This window comes from Idiotropiscis lumnitzeri, chromosome 8 (genome assembly GCF_059441095.1).
Source record: "Idiotropiscis lumnitzeri isolate Australia: NSW breed Sydney's pygmy pipehorse chromosome 8, RoL_Ilum_1.0, whole genome shotgun sequence".
Taxonomy (NCBI): domain Eukaryota; kingdom Metazoa; phylum Chordata; class Actinopteri; order Syngnathiformes; family Syngnathidae; genus Idiotropiscis; species Idiotropiscis lumnitzeri.
In genome coordinates this window covers 17,547,783-17,566,575 of record NC_142398.1, presented here as the reverse complement: position 1 = coordinate 17,566,575, position 18,793 = coordinate 17,547,783, and the positions used below count along the sequence as shown (strand labels likewise).

Genomic DNA, 18,793 nt, shown 5'->3' with positions numbered 1-18,793 from the left:
TTCAGGCCAAAGTTGATTTTTTAATTTTTATTATAAATGTATTTGCTTTAGTTGCTAGGTAAAAAGAATATATACAAGCAGAAACATACACTGTATAAAAGCTAATATGATGAACAAAAATTAATGAAAGATAATTACAAATGAGCCAACCATATAAATGTATTGAAAACCTGTCACACCTCCACCAAACCGTTCTACTGTATATGAACCAAGCAAAATTAAGGACCAACTTATGTGCCATAATGCAATATGTCACAGAACGACTGGCTCAGCAATGATGCAGATACATTTAGGATATCTTTTAACTTGACACTTTTTTTTAACTTTCTTTTCATATTTTTCCTCATTACTCCATCATAATGACATTACAGATACTTAACTCTACAGTTAAAAAAAGGTCAGCACAGAAGTTTAGCAGACTTGTCCTAACAATTGTGTGCAAGGATTCATTTTGAACTAACTTTAAATTGTGAAACGTTACCGTAATTACAGACTGAAGTGCATACAAAGGGAGATTCAGGTTTTAACCACATATCAAATCTCATGGGAATTTTGATGACAGACCTCCAAACACTGAAAAATATGTATAAGTGCCAAAGTTATTCTAGCTGTCTGGCGTTTGCGCCTCAGTGCTTACTGGTAAATCCACCGACATTGCATTGTGGAGCTGCGTTTGTGAAGCCATGACCCAAGCCTGCAATACTATGTCTGACTGAAGTGGCGACGTGTCCGATGTACCCAATGCGGAGAAGTGGTGCTTCCTGTGCAGGATCAGACGAGGGTTCCTCAAGAGTGTGTAAAGCAACGTCCAACGTCTCCTTGCGCGACTGTTTACAGAATATTCTGGAAAGGAGGAAATAAATATGACCAACAGAAAAATATTAGCCCCTTGAGCTGGACTATACAGTTTTCGTATGTGCAGTTACATGCAGTGTGAAGTATTTACAAACCAGAATGTGCATTGTTGAATGTGGAGTATGCAGACAGTGCGCGTTTATCCAGGGTGGTGGAGACAAGCAGCTGACAGAAACACACCATAACTGGATTGTTATGATAGTGGTCAGCAAAGATCATCCCAATCCATGTACTATAACCTAGAAATCCCAAAACACTGTCAGATTTGTACATAGTTTATAGATAGTACATGATGCCCCTTTTTATAATATTATGGCACACTTTATACTTATGCTGCTGAAATCACTCCATTTGAGTGGACAACCCTGCTTCACGCAAGTGAACAAACCCTCAGCCTCAACTTTGATGCACTGCATCAGTCCTATGCGACCAGTCTACAAATAAATAGCTTGTGTGTGATCCTACAACTGGTTAATTAAACCACACGGTGTGTCAATTTTCTATAAATCTGTCCAAAATATCATATGAGAGTGTTAAAATCACCAGCATCCATGGTTTCATATCCTCTCTGCATTATTGTGCGATCGATGCGGGACACCAGCCATGTCCCCAGCACAATGCTAATCATCAGCCTCATGATGCAGTTGCTTATCCCCATGATCACGTTGTAGAAAAAGAAAAAGTAGTTGAAGCAGTGGAATGCTTTTCTGAAGGCAAAAAAGGAGCGGAAAAATTCATATTTCATGTCATTTGGCTTCCCATGTTTTATTACGGGTTGATATTCTTGAGATGCAGTATGTTAAGTACTCATTTCACAAATTGACACCGATCTAGTCAATTGTAGCTACTTCAATTTGGACAAATGCATGACATTTTATTTGCCTTGCTTTAATTTTCACACACACATTTTGAAAATGTCATCATGGTAATTTACAACCAAGCATAGTATTTTGAGTTACTGTATATGTGGACTTGGATTTGCAATATGCAACTATGCATACCCACCTGTTATTGAGAGCCAAAGGTTTGTGTTTATCAGTGGGAGACAATTTATCCTGGAGGAAAAAAATTTGGACCAAAACTATCTGAAAGATCACCATGGCTACCACCAGACTGATTGTCAGACTACAAAGAGAATAACACAAAAGAAAACAGAATAAAGGTTCTCATGTTGACAATGCAAGTCTACACCTCCATGTTCCAATGCCAGATTTTTGTCATATTAAAAAAAAAATAAATAAACCACGATAAATACATTTTAAACTATTTTCACCATTAATGTGAACCGCAACCCATATTGGTTTTTACAATGATTTTCTTGGTTGATTTATTTTTTTGTTACCCGCCTCAAAAAAAAAAAAAAAAAGGCATTCATTGAGACTTTATATTCTATCCACTGCAGTACACGTATACCTGCACGCGCACGCACTTACATTAAGATTCCCAGGTTGGACAGCATGGTCAGAACTTTTCCATGTTGTATAGGAATAACAATCACATACACCACCAGCAATGCAAGCAGGAAGTGAACAAAGTGGACCATCAGATAACCTGAAATACAAATTTAAAAAAAAAAATCATAAAAAAATTTAATTCACTAAAAAAAAAAAAAAAAAAACTTTTCATGCTGCAAAAGGAATTTAAATGAATTGTTACCCCATAGCGTAAAAGCAATTTGCCATCCAGAGTAGCGTGCGATGGCGGCCTGCACAAAATCCATAAAAAGTTGATCACTTCTAAACTTGTACAGTAAATGTCTCATGTGTGCTGTGATGTCACGCTCACCACACTGACGGCAGACTTGGGCTTGACAAATTTTTCTGGAAGAAAGCCTCTCTCTCCTCTCCAGAGTCTCTTCAAGTGTTTCCTGTGGAATACAATTTGGGCATTTCTGAGCTTGCACTGATTAATTGCATTTTTATAGATTCACTTACCTGTAACATACCAGTACATGGAACGTATAAGCAACTGAATTGAGACTAGCAAAGATGGTGGTTGCTAACCAAGTCACTGGAATGAAAGAAAATAAGAGCTTAATCCATTGTTTGTGTGCTATATTTTTAGCCTCAATCCATAACACATAGAAATTATTCGACGTATTTGTTTTGTCCCCATGGGTTACATTTTCAGTCAGGTTTGTTTTTGTGTGTTAATAGTATTTCACAATTTACGTGTTTGTATAAAACTTTGAACAGATATTACATGTTGATCTGGATCAAGGTGCAGATCAAGAATAATGATTAGTTGAGCAGGCCAAAGCGCAAAAAATAAATAAATACATTTAATCTGCCACCAAAATGAAACGGGTTCTCCCTTTGTCCATGCAACACTCTCCCCTACAGTACTTACTATAGAGTAAATATGTTGCAATAGGACAGATACCATAAACAGGATTACACAAATCAATTTCCACAACATTTTGCAAAGATTCTGATCAAAGTGCAGTGTAAGGATTTATGTTCACCGTTTTAGCTACCAGTTACACATTGGAGGCCGTGTGCATTCTACTGCTTGGCATTACAGTCGCACAGTATATGAAAATTACACAATTGTTCACGACTGAGTCTTTTGCAGGACTTGCGACCAACTCACTTCTGGCCACGTTGATGAATTCCTCCAGTTGCGGAATCATGGCTCCCAAAGCTTCGGTCTGATTACAGGACGTCACCAAGTGTTTGAGTGTGTTCTTCCATGCGACCACTTGGCCAAAAGCAATATTGCTGAGACTGTAATCAGCCAGCGTCATCTAAAAGCAATAGCAGACGGTATGAATCATGAATGATGCTACTTTTTAGATTAAACATGCAATTGTTTAGTCTCTTTACCGTATATAGACCTATCAGGGATATGATGGCAGTGCCAATGATTCTGTTTGGGAACTTGAAGTGGGGATCCCACTCATACACTTTCCTCTGGAACCAGCTCCGGGCCTTGCTGCAACAGAAAATGGGTCACACCATTGTGTATGTCAGTCTCCAACTGTGAGAGGAAGCCAACAAAAAAATTATTATTTTCAATAATATGTTCAATATGTCTTCACTAGTCCAACTATGGCATTCTGATTCATATTGTGTTCGTGGAATATGAGTTAAGCAGCAAAGTCCACCCAATTTTGGCCATCTCAGGGGGCAGCCATTTTGTCCACCCAACTGACAGTGTGTCCCTCATATAAATGTTTGCATGAAAAAAATAACAGACGTTCCTCGAAATAATTTGAGAGTAGACATTCATTTTATATGCTATTAAATGAGAGTGACACGGGATTAAGTAGAGACATGAAGCTTATGACTTGAGAATTACTTGTGACTAGCACGTATGCGACTTACTCCTACCGCTGGTTGAAGATGAGCATGGCGACAACAACGAAGCATTTTTTACGACATATAAAAATCAAATATAATAAAATGAATGCTGTGTTGGTGTTCAAATGCACGAGAGGTGAAACAGCGATGAGACGTCTGCAGTTCGATTTGGATTTGGAACAGTTAAAAGCGGAGCTGCTATTTTACCTGTGTGTACTTTTCTTCCTCAGAAGTCTCTGAACATGCTGCACTTGATGTTGCTGAGTCAGTTCATCTGGGTCCTGGTGGCACGTTTAGCATATTAATAAAAAATAAAAAAAAGGGTTTCTCCCCCATTGTAAACACACGTTACAACCTTATATCAAAAATAAGTTATAAAATAAAAAAAATAAAAATTAAATTTAAATTTAAAAAAAACAACAAACAAGACAATAATGATGAAAAATAAATAAAACATCAATGACAATTATTACGCTGTGATCTTCGACTGCAGGAAATACCCGATACATGTTCTGACCTCCTGTTCAAGCTGCAGATGTATTCGAACATCTTTGACCAGCATGTAGACGAATCGTCCCAAAAGAAAAATAAGAGAGACGATACAAGGCCACTGGACAATTATCTTCTGGTATTTCCCCAAGATCTTTTAGAAACACATTTATATTTGACATTTTCAGACATCACAAGCAAACGCAAACAAACATGTCAGGTGGGCTCACCTAGTCGGAGTTATACTCACGTACCTTGCCATTTGGACATGTGAACGTGTCCCACACTGTAATGATAAGCCTGCGAACAACCACATGGCCATTTCACGCCGTGTTTGTCTCCAATTCGAGACACGCACTGTGCTTGAGTAGTTACCAACACAAAGAGTAGAGAATTCCTAGCACAGCTCCAGCTGCTCTGAAGGGCGTCGACAGACAGGCAAAGAAAGGAAAGTTGACAAGTCCCACCTCCAATGCTCCGACTAGGTAAACTACAGCTGAGAACCGCAAACGAGCCATCAGTCCATGTGTGATCAACCGAGTAGAAACAATTCGGAGAAAATGTTAATACCTCTGGCCCAGGGAGGCACAGTAAAGGGAATGTAATGTTCCGAGAAGAGCAGCAGGACGGAGTAGGACACGGAGCCAAAGGCGAACCCGTACGACCAGCGATTGCTCAGGCTGCCTATTGTGTCCAGCGGTCTGCCAACGACATGTAAACTCATCACACACACATCGTTTTGCATTAGATTTTCATTACAAGTGTTGGACAACTTTCCAACACCAAGGGAGCAAATTGAACTCTGATTGCCTAAACAAAAAAAAAGTGCAAAAGTTCTTGATCCTTTATTACAGTTGCTTAAGAACTAAATACAAATAAGACTTGTGCTGCGACTAATGATTATTTCAGTAATCAATTAATCAGATTTAAATACATCCCTCTATTTAAAAACAGGAAATTACAGATGAATGAATAAAGATTCAGTTACTGGTTTGGTCTGTCAAATATCAGAAAAAAAAAGGCAACAATTTTGAGCATTGTTATCCAAAGTAAAATCAACCAATGTCATGCAGCAGGTTGTTCAAAGATTTTACAAAAAAAAAAAAAAAAAGGACCAATAGCATGTTTGAGAGACTAGGACATGACTATCACCTGGATATATACAACAACCATAGCTAGGATAAGGTCGATATGACACACTTCTTTTGAGTTGGGTTCCTCCGATGATGCTAAGCTAACATCCATTTAATGATGGGAAAATGAAGCTTCAAATGTGTTTCATGAAACAGTTGTTGTATTTTTGACTCCTTTCAATGGCACGGTTTGTTTTAAAGAAAGGGGGTCTAAGAAACGGCAAGCAAGCCTTCTAGAGAGCACAACGGTTAGTTCATGAAGCAACTTGAAGCTTCATTTTCCCATCACCACATCCATTACATTTGAAGGGACTCGCTCCAATGCTAATAAAAAGCTGGAAGCAAGAAAACTTTGCCTTATTTGAAAAACCGTAAGAGCGAGAGAGAGTGATGCCAGTTCCTAAGGAATACTTTAAAAAGTGTATTTTATTTTTTTCCTCCTTGTGATTGACTTACACCACAATGCCAAAGCGCCTTTGCAGGAAAGGAAGTTTGTGGTCAATAGCCAAGGATTTTGCTCTTTTCTGAAGGAATGACAGCACCAAGGCAATCAGCACCTGGAAGACAACAACCAAAGCTAAATATTACAATAATGTCTTTTGTCAGACAAGCTAAAAGTGAGTTAGTATTGAAAGTGACACTCTATATATTAAAAAATATTTGGTGTGACACGAACCTCTCAGACTTTTAACCATTTAGCAGACAATGAATTTATCTAAAAACATGTGCAAATGTCTTTTTTTTTTTCCTCGCAATGAAGTTTATGTTGAAATTAGTTTCAGCTAAGAGTTTAATGTAGTTTCTACATCCCCCCTTAAAGTAAGGTAAAGTAGACATGGCAAAAAATATTAATGACTTCCTCAAAATTCTCTTTTGGCCACAGGACACATTTGGTCAGTTGTTGCTTCAAGGGGCTCTATTATAATCACCCCATTTGCCAATTTAAAAAAAATGACATGAAACTGTCCACATAAAAGTTTTGAATAGAAAACCGACTAGAGAAAAATCTTGCAGGAATAGTAAATCAGACTGACATATGATAAGGGATCAATTAAAATGTGAAAACCACCCCGGCTTCTGTATGGGGTGATGCACCCTGTCCCCGATTGAGGTTAAAAAAAGAAAAGAAAAAACTGCCATATGGTAAACACTGGTTCTGGACACGCTGCTGACTTTTATACAGACATAATCCCACAGTGCACTTTTCAAGTTCCTGTTTGAAAGGAAACACGACTTACAGCTGGGATAAGTGTGAGATGCAGAAAGAGGTCAATCGATATTCCATTGTGACAGTCCTGAACTATGGCGTCCCTGTGGGGGGGGAAATATGAGGAAAATGTTTATTATTGGAATATATAAAGACTGTTTGCATTGGAGTCGAACCGTGCGTTACTTTCTAATACCTGGACCTGCTCATGTTGCTGAACAGAATGGGCAGTGAACAAAACAAACAACTGTCACATGCCCAAACTGAAGTATGGTCAACTCACAAGGTACTTACGCATGCTCCAGTTGGTCCGCAATCATCGTAAGATCATCCATTTGCAGTCAAAAAGTTATTTCAGCACATCTTATGAACACGACTGTGTGAACAGCTGTCACTTCTCTATTTCCTGGTTTCACCCATGTGACTCAAAAATTTGAACTTTACCCTCAGGATGAACCATTCGCACGCACGCACGCACGCGCGCACTATTGATACTTCTGTTACTCAGTGAAAGAAATGTAAACATAGTGCACGCAGATCATTCACCTCGCCATGACTTTAATAACAGAACTGTGAACATATTTGTTCCCCTTATAATATCAGATTTATCAAAAAAACTTTCATCATTCATGAAGTAATTGATTTCGTTGTGAATAATTAATGTCTACAATTAATATTCACTTTCTGCACTTCTTATCGGGCGAGCCGAATAAAAAGTTAAACGAACATGAACTTTACTTTAACGTGTCGATTTAATACAACAACTAAGGGGAAAGTAGGCTCCTTAAAAATTAAAAGATAAAACGACAATGAGAATTACTTTGTTCCTCTGGAGAGGTGCAAAGCTCAAAAGATACTCAGGATATTCTGTTCCTAATTATTTTATAATGTTTATCCAGTAAATACAAATGGCCATGAACTGAATATTTATCTCATGTTATCTGCTCCAAAACAAACGAGAAAAAAAGCCAACCAGTCTGGAATTGCAAGAATTGTTGTTTCTCTTTTGACCACTAGGGGTCGACAAAACCAATAGAAAGACTTAACAGAAATAACCTGTCCATTCGTGCGTGCGCCAGAATGATGCAAATACGTTGCGTTAAGAACGCAATGATTGTCAACTGTAAATATTTAACAGCAACAATCACCATTATTGAATGCCTCAGTGTATCATAAAACACTTTCATTGACTGTAGCATCAGTATGTAAAAGACAGAAACGATTTAGCCAAGCAATATGTGCCTTTACTTGCGCGATATTAGCTGTCCGGCATTTGTACTCCAAGCTGCATCGTTTCTGTCCTTTGCAGAACCACACGCACACACACACGCACGCACACACGCACACACACATCCTTGCTTACACATCATCCGTCCTGCATCCTCACGGTCACATCCTTGCATCATTGCTACCTGTGCCTATTTGCCAGTACACCCCTGTGCCTGTTTCTGAAGATACAGTGACACCTGTGGAGTTACTTGCTTGTGCCCACAACAAGAGTAGAGCTGCCAAACCACATCTTCACTCTTTCATTGGGTTCTTAACCAACTCGTGGTGGTGTACAAGGCATATGGATATATATCCAATTGTTCTTTCATAAAGATGGTCAACCGAACATTCACCTCCCGCCTTAATAACAGAAACTGGGAAGACATTTGTCTTTCGACTTTAATTATTGGTGAATGGTTTTATTGTGAATAAAACATTTTCACTGTTGATATTCACTTTCCGCGCTGCTTATCGGATAAACACGCTCCATTATGGGCAATCCAAACTGATGACATTGTTGACCTGTAGAAGGAAAACAGACCATTGTGAACCTTACTTAAACTTGTCTTAGATTTTCTTTCATATTGTACACATCAGTCAGCCTCGACACGGAAAGATGAAGTCAGGTCAGCCGCCACTGCAATTGTTGAATATTCTGTTGGAGGCCGCTAGCCAATCAGAGTTGAGAATTGGACTACTACTGTAGTTCTATTTTGAGCACCTGACAATACAACGCCAGACTTTGTGTGTGTATGTTTGCATGTTGGCGCGCGGCGTGAGAGTAGTGTGTATGGAGTGTTAAGTACTCACTTGTTGTGGCCACAGAGAGTACACACATTGGAATAAGTGTTTCCATCAGAACCACACACAGGCCTGTAAATCTGGGTGCAAACAAATCCCTCATCTGTGATAAGACAGGGTGGCTGACAAAAAAATGAGAAAAACAAGTTAATAAGTAAAAAAATAAAAATAAACTAAATAATAAAAATAATAATAATAATAATAATGATAATAATGTTTTTGATTGCTCCAAGAATAAACTGTGGAGTTTTACATTTCAGTCATCATGCAGGAATTATTCGTGTTAATTTTTAATAAACTTATTAGTGTAAGACTGATATTGATTTGTCCAGGTCAGTTAAATTACGAAACTTGAAAAATTACTAATAGTAAACAAGGTTGCACATTGTGTATAATTTCTTTTATACATAAGCTAATAGAAAAAGCAAATATTTACAGTAACAGTCACCTCTATCGGGTATGCCTCTGTGTCTGTGGAAGCAGAAATTGTTTTAAAAAGTGAGTCCAGTTTTCATAAAAAATATTTAATGAACTACATCATCAGTATGCAAAAGTAAGAAGCATGAGAAATGACTTGGGTCAATAAAAGATACAAGCGACCGCCACCCTTGCACCTTTACTAATACACTACATTACAGCGTTGGGATATGTAACATGTTTGCATAATATGACACAATTTAACAATAATTATGAACGCAATTTAAATAATGGAAGGGGCCACAGTTGTTTTTTTTTTTTTTGTTTTTTTTTACCAGCGTTACTGATTGGCCACATACTATTGAGGAGGATTATTCACTTGGTTAACACATATATGACAAAAATGCCATTTTAAATTCGGACAAAATGTGTCCTAACCCGTGAATAGTAAAAAGAATCACAGAGTAATTGACACCCATTTAAACATTTGTGGGAAAAAAAAGCTGTTTGAGATATTTTTTTATTTTTTTAGATCATGGTGACCCACAGTTTTTCCCCACAAATCAATGGTTGCTATGGAAACCCAACGACTCCGACTCTGCTGTTGAAAATATTTAAAAGAAGAGAACCCATTATGTTCGTAAGTTGAGTCCAACTTGTACCTGCAATGACACAGATGAGCAGAAGTCCCACGAGAAGAACTCTCCCAGCCATGATGAACGTTGGCGGATGAAATCCCAATGACAATGTCACACTGTCACTACTCTGTATTTATTGGCCTCTGATTGCTGCAGATCAATGTCAACACACACAAAAAGTGGCTGGCAACTAGTTCAGGGTGTACCCGGACTACTGCCCGAAGATAACGGAGATAGGCTCCAGCACCCCTCGCGACACTCGTGAGGAGAAGCGGAACAGAAAATGGAAGGATGGAAGTGACATTTCATCTTTGTTTTTGTGAGAAGCACACACACACACACACACACACACACAGTGTTGACACAAAGTTCTTCCACAAAGATGACCAACCAATCAATTCGTCTCTTTCCTCCAATTCATAATAATTCCACAGTTAACAGATGATAATATCAGATTTGTCCAAAGACTTTTTTTTTATTCATGATTATTTTGGTGCTTGAAGCATTTCCACTCTTGATATTCACTTGCTGGGCGGCGGAACAGTTGGGCACAATCCTTCGTGGGCGATTAAAACGGGATTGTTTGTCGCCCTGTAGAGAGAAAATAGACCGCCTTGAACTTTGCTCCAACTCCTCAAACATATGACCTCATCACGTACAAATCAGCAAGGATAGGTTTTAGAACAGTCGTTTCTTAAAATTTCGACCTCAATGCAACACTTTTGAATCCCGTTTTCAATGAAAGCGATTACTCAGAAAGACTGCGTGTGTGCATAATACTCACTTTATGTAAGTACAGAGAAGACACTCGTTGTCGTATGTGCGTCCATTATTGCCACACACGGGGGCATATTCCTTAGTGCAGTTTGGAGGGTCATAATTCTGACATGACGGCTGACCAAGACAACAACAACAACAAAAAAAAAAGGAAAATAAATACAATTCCTTGGTGTTTAAAAAAAATACACATATATTAGTTTAAATGAGTTTATGATGGCACATCGTAATAATTTCATCCCTCTCGTGTAGCTAAATAAAGAAAACAAATGAGAGTTTTTGATTCCTTTCAAAACTGTTCAAACATCCTTCGTCACTTTTTCTTTCTCAAAACTGCACTGAATATTTTATTCATGACAACGTGTACAAATACCTCTTTCGGGAACTCCTCTGTGCCTGTGAAAGCAGGAATTGTTTGAAAATAGTGAGTACAGCTTTCATAGAAACACTTTCACGAACTCTATCATGTGTCTGAAAAAGATGAACAATTACATTTGACTTGGCTAATAAAGACACAAGGGACCCATTTTGTATCTTTACAAAATAGAATAGACGAGAAATTCTTGATTGTCCACCAAGGTGGGAATTTGTCGAGACAACAGTGTCTTCATGTTAATTTTTCAAATATAATTCAACAAACAGCCTCGAGTTCGGAAACAAAATTGTTTTTTTTTTCATTTTCATACCTGCAACCACACAGACGAGCAGAAGTCCCAACAGAAGAACTTTCCCAGACATGATGAATGCTGATAGACGAATAACTCAGTCTGACTTTGCCACTTCGTCACTGGTGTGTATTTATTGGGGTGAAATCGCTGCCGATCAATGTGAACACACAAAAAAGAGCAAACATGCACACACAAAAAAATGTACCTTTTGTTGACCGTGGCTGGTTGCACGTCTACGACATCGCATTTACCACCATTTCGCGAGAACAAGCATTTTATTTGACTTTTTATTTTTTTCCCTCCCCAAAAAAAATCATCCAATTTCGAGGGGGCATATTGTATACGAGTTAATGCAAAAATGATGACGTTTACTGATAACTAGGGGGTTGAAGAAAAAAGGAGTTCCTCCATTCCAAAATGATATACGTCTAATGTTAGAAATGCATTTTGGTCATTTACGATTTCACTTCAGAATAAAACTCGCATTTAACACATTGGTTAACCTTACGATGTTGTCGGGAGACTTTTATTCTTCCTTTTGATGATTATGAGTTCAACATTGCGGCCGATGATATCCACATCCACACTAAGCAGGTCAGCGAGCTTCATCGTGCGGGAATGAAAAGTTTGTATTTCGGCTACGGTAAGTCAAATCCTTATCTCTTACCAAACAAAACCAGAAAAGAATTGTGCAATTGCAAACCTGAGTGTGAGGGGAGGAGGGGCGGGGGGGATTAATTTTCAACCAATCCGAGTTCAGAATTATGTGGGCGCCTCCTGCTTTTGGACCGACTTCCCGAAAGTGTGAGTGTTTTATCTGGCATGTCTGCGTACGGTCGTGTACTTACTGTCTGTGGACACAGAGAGTACACTCATTTGCATAAGGGTTTCCATCGCTGCCACAAACAAGGGGCAAAGTTCAAGGGGCTTCCCAAAAACTCATCAGTGCCGGGACAAGACGGCTGCAGAATGACATACAAAAGAAATCAAGAAATGTGTGTGAAAGAATTTAATTCCGGTGGCAGCCGTGCATTTCACATTTTAGCCTCGAGTGAAGTCCTACTTAGTCCGACTTGAATAAATATCCATCATAACGCCACATTTATGACACCACTGCTGGAGAAATAATAGACAGACATGCACTTAGGCACGACTAGCTTCTCTTGAAAGGTCCATCTTGAAGATGGCCTTGCACCTTCAACGTAAGGCCAGCGAGAAGGCTCACTGTAACCAACTCGCGATCTGATTGGCTATCGCAAGTGTCTATCAACTTTGGAAGCCCGTCGACTTTGACAGAATAGATGCCCGCACAATTGTATCCGAAGGCCTCGGACGAATATTGTCCGACTGGTATGATGAAATCTGCCTGACAACACGAGCTAGCGGAATTCTGATTGGATAAAAACTTAAAATACAACACGAGGCTATAATATGACATCCATGTGAAGAATATGATCAGGATTTCTTGAGAATGCGAGGCCAGCAGAGAAGGCCTTGACCGCCAACCTCTGCGCAAAACAAAGTACTATTCGCTGAAGGACAGCTTTCTGACTGACTTTAGGTTTCCTGCCAGCAAAATATTCATCAACCGAGTTGATATTCTAACCCTAAACTTGTGCTAGGAGAAAAACATGCAAAATAAATAACTTAAACTTGACTTGGTGGTCATTTCTATCTTTATTGAAAAAAAAGTCAACTTAAAATAAAATTGATGTTCTTGAGAAATGGTGGTAAACCTGCATTTACTTTCTAACCCAAATAATATCAAACTAATAAACGTTATGCATTGTTGTAGACGTGCAACCAGCCACGGTCAACAAAAGGTAATTTTTTTTGTGTGCATGTTTGCTCTTTTTTTTGTGTGTTCACATTGATCGGCAGCGATTTCACCCCAATAAATACACACCAGTGACGAAGTGGCAAAGTCAGACTGAGTTATTCGTCTATCAGCATTCATCATGTCTGGGAAAGTTCTTCTGTTGGGACTTCTGCTCGTCTGTGTGGTTGCAGGTATGAAAATGAAAAAAAAAAACAATTTTTGTTCCCGAACTCGAGGCTGTTTGTTGAATTATATTTGAAAAATTAACATGAAGACACTGTTGTCTTGAAATATTTCCACCTTGGTGGACAATCAAGAATTTCTCGTCTATTCTATTTTGTAAAGATACAAAATGGGTCCCTTGTGTCTTTATTAGCCAAGTCAAATGTAATTTTTCATGTTTTTCAGACATATGATAGAGTTCGTGAAAGTGTTTCTATGAAAGCTGTACTCACTATTTTCAAACAATTTCTGCTTTCACAGGCACAGAGGAGTTCCCGAGAGAGGTATTTGTACACGTAATTAATATTCAATGCAGTTATGTGAAAGACAAATGACAAAGAATGTTCCACAAGTTTTGAAAGGAAACAAAAACTCATATTTTTTTTCAATTTAGTTACACGAGAGGGATGAAATTATTACAATGCGGCATCATAAACTCAATAAAACTTATAAGTGTGGAATTAATTTAAAACACCGCAGAATTGTGTGTATTTATTTAGCTTTTTTCCTTTTTTGTTTTGGTCAGCCGAATTGTCACGGACCTCCAGATGAACCTCCAATCTGCACTTAAATTCTGTGTGTGGTACTAATGGACGCACTTACGACAACAAGATGACCAACCAATCAATTCGTCTCTTTCCTCCAATTCATAATAATTCCACAATTAACAGATGATAATATCAGATTTGTCCAAATACTTTTTTTTTATTCATGATTATTTTGGTGCTTGAAGCATTTCCACTCTTGATATTCACTTGCTGGGTGGCAAAACAGTTCAGCACGCTCCTTTGTGGGCGATTAAATCCAAATGGTTTGTCGCCCTGTAGAGAGAAAATAGAGCACCTTGAACTTTGCTTCAACTCCTCAAACATATGACCTCATCACGTAGAAATCAGCAAGGATAGTCCAACGACTCGACAGTTAGAAAGCAAAATGCGATGGCAATGGACTCTCTGAACGTACGAATTCAACTTATTGCAAAGCTGTGACCAGAGGTGGCAAATCTTGCGGCCGGGTTTTTACTTTCTGGTGCTGGATAACAATGGCAAACTCTTCAAAGTATATTCGCTTTCTGCAGGTATGACATCAAGTCTCCGTAAATGACATACTATCGTTGAAATTGCTCCAATTATTCAAGTCCACGGGCGGCACAACACAAAGTTGTCTGAACTATTGAATACATGTGACACAACGTGCGTGGGAGGCGGTTACCAGGCAGACTTCAAAATTTGAACAGTAGTTTCTTAAAATTGTGACCAAAATGCGACGCCTTTGAACCCCTTTTCCAATAAAAGCGACTTCTCAGAATGACCGCGTGTGTAAATATACTCACCTATTGTGAACACAGAGAAGACACTCGTTGTCGTAAGTGTGCCCATCAGTAGCACACACAGGATCTAAGTCCAGAGTGCAGGCTGGAGGTGCATTTGGAGGTCCGTGACATATCGGCTGACCAAAACAAAAAGGGAAAAAAGCAAAATAATTGAAAAAAAAATATGAGTTTTTGTTTCCTTTCAAAACTTGTGGAACATTCTTTGTCATTTGTCTTTCACATAACTGCATTGATTATTAATTACGTGTACAAATACCTCTCTCGGGAACTCCTCTGTGCCTGTGAAAGCAGAAATTGTTTAAAAATAGTGAGTACAGCTTTCATTGAAACACTTTTATGAACTCTATCATGTGTCTGAAAAAGATGAAAAATTACATTTGACTTGGCTAATAAAGACACAAGGGACCCATTTTGTATCTTTAAAAAATAGAATAGACGAGAAATTCTTGATTGTCCACCAAGGTGGGAATTTGTCGAGACAACAGTGTCTTCATGTTAATTTTTCAAATATAATTCAACAAACAGCCTCGAGTTCGGAAACAAAATTGTTTTTTTTTTCATTTTCATACCTGCAACCACACAGACGAGCAGAAGTCCCAACAGAAGAACTTTCCCAGACATGATGAATGCTGATAGACGAATAACTCAGTCTGACTTTGCCACTTCGTCACTGGTGTGTATTTATTGGGGTGAAATCGCTGCCGATCAATGTGAACACACAAAAAAAGAGCAAACATGCACACAAAAGAAAAATTTACCTTTTGTTGACCGTGACTGGTTGCACGTCTACGACATTGCATAACGTTTATTAGTTTGATATTATTTTGGTTAGAATTAGAATTAGAATTAGAAATCACTTTTTATTTTTTTCTCCCTCAAAGAAAATCATCCAATTTCAGGGGGGGGGGTATTGTATACGAGTTAATGTGAAATTCTGAACATTTGTTACATTGTGCAGATGTTTACCGATACCTAGGGGTTTGCAAAAAAGGAGTTCTTCCATTCCAAAATGATATATAATGTTAGAAATGCATATATGATCATTTGGTGTTCAAGAAAAAGAGCCATCGAACGTGTTTCACACACGCACACATATATATATATATATATATATATATATATATACACGCATATATATATAAAAAATAATTACATTTTATCATAAAAAAATGAAATAAACTTTTATCATAAACATGATCATGATTTTTCTCGCTTTTTGGTTATGCTGGAGGCCTGGAAGGCCACCACTGAGTAAGCGTAAACTCCGTTCCTCCTCATAGAGAACCAGCCGATCATTTACGTTTTCATTTCATAATAAAACTCACAATGTTGTCAATAGACTTTTATTATTCGTTCTGATATGAGTGAAACATTGCTGCCGATGATATCCACTTGCTGAGCAGCTGAGCAGGTCAGCAAGCTTCCTCGTGCGCAATCAAAACGTTTGTCTTTGTGTTCCTGTAGATGACAAGTTGTCTGTGGTAAATCACATTCCTCTCTCTTCCAAACAAAACAAGCCTTTGGACCGACTTCCCGAAAGTGTGAGTGTTTTATTTGACATTTCTGCGTACGGTCGTGTACTTACTGTCTGTGGACACAGAGAGTACACTCATTGGCATATGTGTTTCCATCGCTGCCACAAACAGGGGCAAAGTTCATGGGGCATGCCAAAAACTCAGAAGTGCCGGGACAAGACGGCTGCAGAATGACATACAAAAGAAATGTGTTTGTAACTTGCTGTGGAACTCAATAAGATACTCAATTGAAATATATTTTATGTGATTATGTTTTTAGTATAAATATGGTGCAGTTGTGGATTAACAAAAATATTTTAAAAATTTGAGTATATATTCTTTACATAAAGTTTAGAATATTCTATTATTTTTACAACAACATATGTCACCTTTCTTGGGGATCCTGTGTTCTTTGCGTCTGTGAAGAGAGCCGAAATGAGGAAACATGATTCCAGGTTTCATACATTTTTTTATTTTTTTTTACAAATAGGCAATATGCAAAACATGTGCTGAGATAACATCGAACGCCCCCCCCCTCACGGGTTACAGTTTGACCACAGATGGGCAATGTCGTATACTACTCGAATCTTGGCTTTCAACTCATCTCAAGACTCGGCACTGTCTCAGTGTTTCATAGTTTTTGTTTTTTCTGTTGCTATTATTTCATTCCTTTCATTTTCTTGTTTAATTATTGTCTAGTCCTCTGTACATAAAGTGGAGTTGACTTAAAACTTAGATGTTCTTTCGAGTTTTGTGAGGAGGTTGAGGTGGACCCTAACGCAGGGAAGCGACTTAAATGTTTTTTAATCAGAAATTAGAAACCAAACGTGTTGTCAAGGAAATAAAAAAAATACTAATTAACAGGACTCAAAGTAACAAATAAACAACACAAGTTCAACTTAATTTGCTTGGCTTGACCGGACAAAAAATTATAATAAAGCAACAAGGCATGGCAAGGACGACTGACATGGACAACATCCGAACCGACAAGAACTGAACGCAAACCGGAACTAAATACAAACAAATTAAGGAGACAACGAGGAACACCTGGACAAACCACAAAAGGTTCGAGGGTTCTGATTGGATACTGAACCAAAAACAACCATGACATGTTCATCATGACTGAATAAACACATTTAACCGTACATGTTTTGCAGCATCCGAAACATGTTCAAGAAATACATTTTGTGATTCCGAATGCGAGTACCTGCAGCCACACAGAAGAGCAGGAGTCCCAAGAGAAGAACTCTCCCAATCATGATGAATGTCGATGGCTGAATAACGTAATGACGAGGACACGTCAGGTTTGTGATTTTTACTGGCAGCATAATCAGGCGTGGGAATACTGCAGATGTAAATGAATAGCAGGCAGTAAACATGGACGCCCCAAAAAATTAATCTCTTCTGGAAGTTCAACACACACACATGTAAATATATAACCGTGTTTACTCCTGTGAAATAAAAGTTCAGTTCAAATTCCATATATGGTGCATCCGGAAAGCGTTCCACTTTTTCCTCATTTCATGTTATGGCCTCATCCCAACAAAATGGAATTAATTATTTTACCCCATCAAAATTTTATACACATTTTTTAATGTAGCGTAATGTAACATGAACCCTCGAAAAAGTGAAATGCTGCGACTACTTTGCCGAGTTGCTGTAAATCGGTCGATGCTGCAGTTTAAGCACTCAAGCCTCCATCAATCACCCTAAAAAAAACGTCAACTGAGGCTTTTTTTTTTTTTTTTTCAAAATGTATGAACTTTATTGTAATAGTTACTAAACACAATGGGTAACAGACTCAAACAGCTGTTTAATACTTGAAAATGTAAACAAATAGGAATATAGAGCAAAAGAGGAGATTTCACTGATCACAATATGACTTTTCTCAGTCACGCACTCCTACCTAAGATCACCTTTCAAAATAACAATTGGATGCTCTTGTGCAGGACTTTTCTTTTTGGGTGCGGTGGTCCATTTCTTTTCAACATCCTGGGGGGTCCACAACAGCTTTCTAATAATTCCAGAGCTGCTAGGACACCTTTGCGATGAACTGAACATTCAGCACCAGTTATCTATTTCAACCATGCATATAATTCGACGTATTTGGTCGGAGGACTAATTAAATTTCAGTGGTCCCTGATTTGTGTCCAGTCACGGCAGCACAGTTAATATTCGAGTTTGGCAACTTTTAACTATACAGTAACACGTGTCATAGTTTGTCTTAAGTGACCTTATGGGGGGAAAAAAAATAAAGTGACATAAAAGCACAGCTTGAAATTGAACAATCGAGTTGCCTCATCAGTATTGTGCTGGTTGGTACGAATTGAACTCAATTTGGCACGGAAC

General features: G+C 38.3%; 5 protein-coding genes and 1 long non-coding RNA gene across 9 annotated transcripts; 1 reads left to right on the top strand and 5 right to left on the bottom strand.

Moving 5' to 3' along the window:
- Positions 1-12: 12 nt before the first annotated feature.
- On the bottom strand, positions 13-7,417 carry stra6l (STRA6-like). Its single transcript, XM_088303847.1, has 18 exons — positions 7,281-7,417; positions 7,018-7,090; positions 6,236-6,336; positions 5,217-5,347; positions 5,022-5,142; positions 4,901-4,946; positions 4,675-4,800; positions 4,365-4,438; positions 3,681-3,789; positions 3,448-3,601; positions 2,790-2,865; positions 2,641-2,722; positions 2,512-2,560; positions 2,289-2,406; positions 1,861-1,980; positions 1,399-1,562; positions 951-1,094; positions 13-843 (listed from the first exon to the last, which is right to left on the bottom strand). Exons 1-18 carry the CDS (start codon positions 7,319-7,321, stop codon positions 605-607), a joined length of 1,968 nt encoding a protein of 655 aa, XP_088159973.1. The 5' UTR covers positions 7,322-7,417; the 3' UTR covers positions 13-604.
- Positions 7,418-8,653: 1,236 nt separating this feature from the next.
- On the bottom strand, positions 8,654-10,513 carry LOC148332459 (serine protease inhibitor Kazal-type 1-like). 4 transcript variants are annotated; one of them, XM_088303440.1, is made up of 4 exons: positions 10,103-10,513; positions 9,493-9,527; positions 9,066-9,178; positions 8,654-8,777 (listed from the first exon to the last, which is right to left on the bottom strand). In XM_088303440.1, exons 1-4 carry the CDS (start codon positions 10,185-10,187, stop codon positions 8,708-8,710), a joined length of 303 nt encoding a protein of 100 aa, XP_088159566.1. In that variant the 5' UTR covers positions 10,188-10,513; the 3' UTR covers positions 8,654-8,707. The 4 variants fall into 4 exon arrangements, with proteins under 4 accessions (XP_088159566.1, XP_088159567.1, XP_088159568.1 ...); XM_088303441.1 differs by having other exon boundaries at positions 9,505-9,527; XM_088303442.1 differs by having other exon boundaries at positions 10,136-10,513.
- Positions 10,514-10,556: 43 nt separating this feature from the next.
- Positions 10,557-11,720, bottom strand: LOC148332458 (ovomucoid-like). The gene is made up of 4 exons (XM_088303444.1): positions 11,575-11,720; positions 11,262-11,284; positions 10,896-11,005; positions 10,557-10,702 (listed from the first exon to the last, which is right to left on the bottom strand). Exons 1-4 carry the CDS (start codon positions 11,624-11,626, stop codon positions 10,633-10,635), a joined length of 255 nt encoding a protein of 84 aa, XP_088159570.1. The 5' UTR covers positions 11,627-11,720; the 3' UTR covers positions 10,557-10,632.
- A 1,681-nt stretch (positions 11,721-13,401) lies between these two features.
- LOC148332456 (uncharacterized) lies at positions 13,402-16,702 on the top strand. The gene is made up of 2 exons (XR_015844664.1): positions 13,402-13,566; positions 13,859-16,702. It is a non-coding gene; the product is annotated as an uncharacterized LOC148332456 (long non-coding RNA).
- On the bottom strand, positions 14,273-15,656 carry LOC148332457 (PI-actitoxin-Avd5a-like). Its single transcript, XM_088303040.1, has 4 exons — positions 15,500-15,656; positions 15,187-15,209; positions 14,931-15,046; positions 14,273-14,418 (listed from the first exon to the last, which is right to left on the bottom strand). Exons 1-4 carry the CDS (start codon positions 15,549-15,551, stop codon positions 14,373-14,375), a joined length of 237 nt encoding a protein of 78 aa, XP_088159166.1. The 5' UTR covers positions 15,552-15,656; the 3' UTR covers positions 14,273-14,372.
- LOC148332455 (putative pancreatic secretory proteinase inhibitor) lies at positions 16,260-17,823 on the bottom strand. The gene is made up of 4 exons (XM_088303039.1): positions 17,652-17,823; positions 16,834-16,862; positions 16,516-16,628; positions 16,260-16,388 (listed from the first exon to the last, which is right to left on the bottom strand). The coding sequence occupies exons 1-4, from the start codon at positions 17,821-17,823 to the stop codon at positions 16,343-16,345; spliced, it is 360 nt and encodes a 119-aa protein (XP_088159165.1). The 3' UTR covers positions 16,260-16,342.
- Positions 17,824-18,793: the final 970 nt, after the last annotated feature.

Bases quoted from the DNA above. Each gene is read 5' to 3' on its own strand.
- LOC148332457 (XM_088303040.1), bottom strand. From the start codon at position 15,551: ATGTCTGGGAAAGTTCTTCTGTTGGGACTTCTGCTCGTCTGTGTGGTT. The intron at 15,210-15,499 runs GTATGAAAATGA...CTGCTTTCACAG, and splicing joins GCTCGTCTGTGTGGTTGCAG to GCACAGAGGAGTTCCCGAGA. The intron at 14,419-14,930 runs GTGAGTATATTT...TTCTCTCTACAG, and splicing joins CTTCTCTGTGTTCACAATAG to GGCGACAAACCATTTGGATT.
- LOC148332455 (XM_088303039.1), bottom strand. From the start codon at position 17,823: ATGTTTACTGCCTGCTATTCATTTACATCTGCAGTATTCCCACGCCTG. The intron at 16,629-16,833 runs GTGACATATGTT...GTCATTCTGCAG, and splicing joins ACACAGGATCCCCAAGAAAG to CCGTCTTGTCCCGGCACTTC. The intron at 16,389-16,515 runs GTAAGTACACGA...TGTCATCTACAG, and splicing joins ACTCTCTGTGTCCACAGACA to GAACACAAAGACAAACGTTT.
- LOC148332459 (XM_088303440.1), bottom strand. From the start codon at position 10,187: ATGGCTGGGAGAGTTCTTCTCGTGGGACTTCTGCTCATCTGTGTCATT. The intron at 9,528-10,102 runs GTTCTCTTCTTT...CTGCTTCCACAG, and splicing joins TCAACTTACGAACATAATGG to ACACAGAGGCATACCCGATA. The intron at 8,778-9,065 runs GTGAGTACTTAA...TTCCTTCTACAG, and splicing joins ACTCTCTGTGGCCACAACAA to GTCAACAATGTCATCAGTTT.
- LOC148332458 (XM_088303444.1), bottom strand. From the start codon at position 11,626: ATGTCTGGGAAAGTTCTTCTGTTGGGACTTCTGCTCGTCTGTGTGGTT. The intron at 11,285-11,574 runs GTATGAAAATGA...CTGCTTTCACAG, and splicing joins GCTCGTCTGTGTGGTTGCAG to GCACAGAGGAGTTCCCGAAA. The intron at 10,703-10,895 runs GTGAGTATTATG...TTCTCTCTACAG, and splicing joins CTTCTCTGTACTTACATAAA to GGCGACAAACAATCCCGTTT.
- stra6l (XM_088303847.1), bottom strand. From the start codon at position 7,321: ATGGATGATCTTACGATGATTGCGGACCAACTGGAGCATGC. The intron at 2,866-3,447 runs GTGAGTTGGTCG...CTTTCATTCCAG, and splicing joins ATTCATCAACGTGGCCAGAA to TGACTTGGTTAGCAACCACC. The intron at 844-950 runs GTTTGTAAATAC...CCTCCTTTCCAG, and splicing joins ATTCAACAATGCACATTCTG to AATATTCTGTAAACAGTCGC.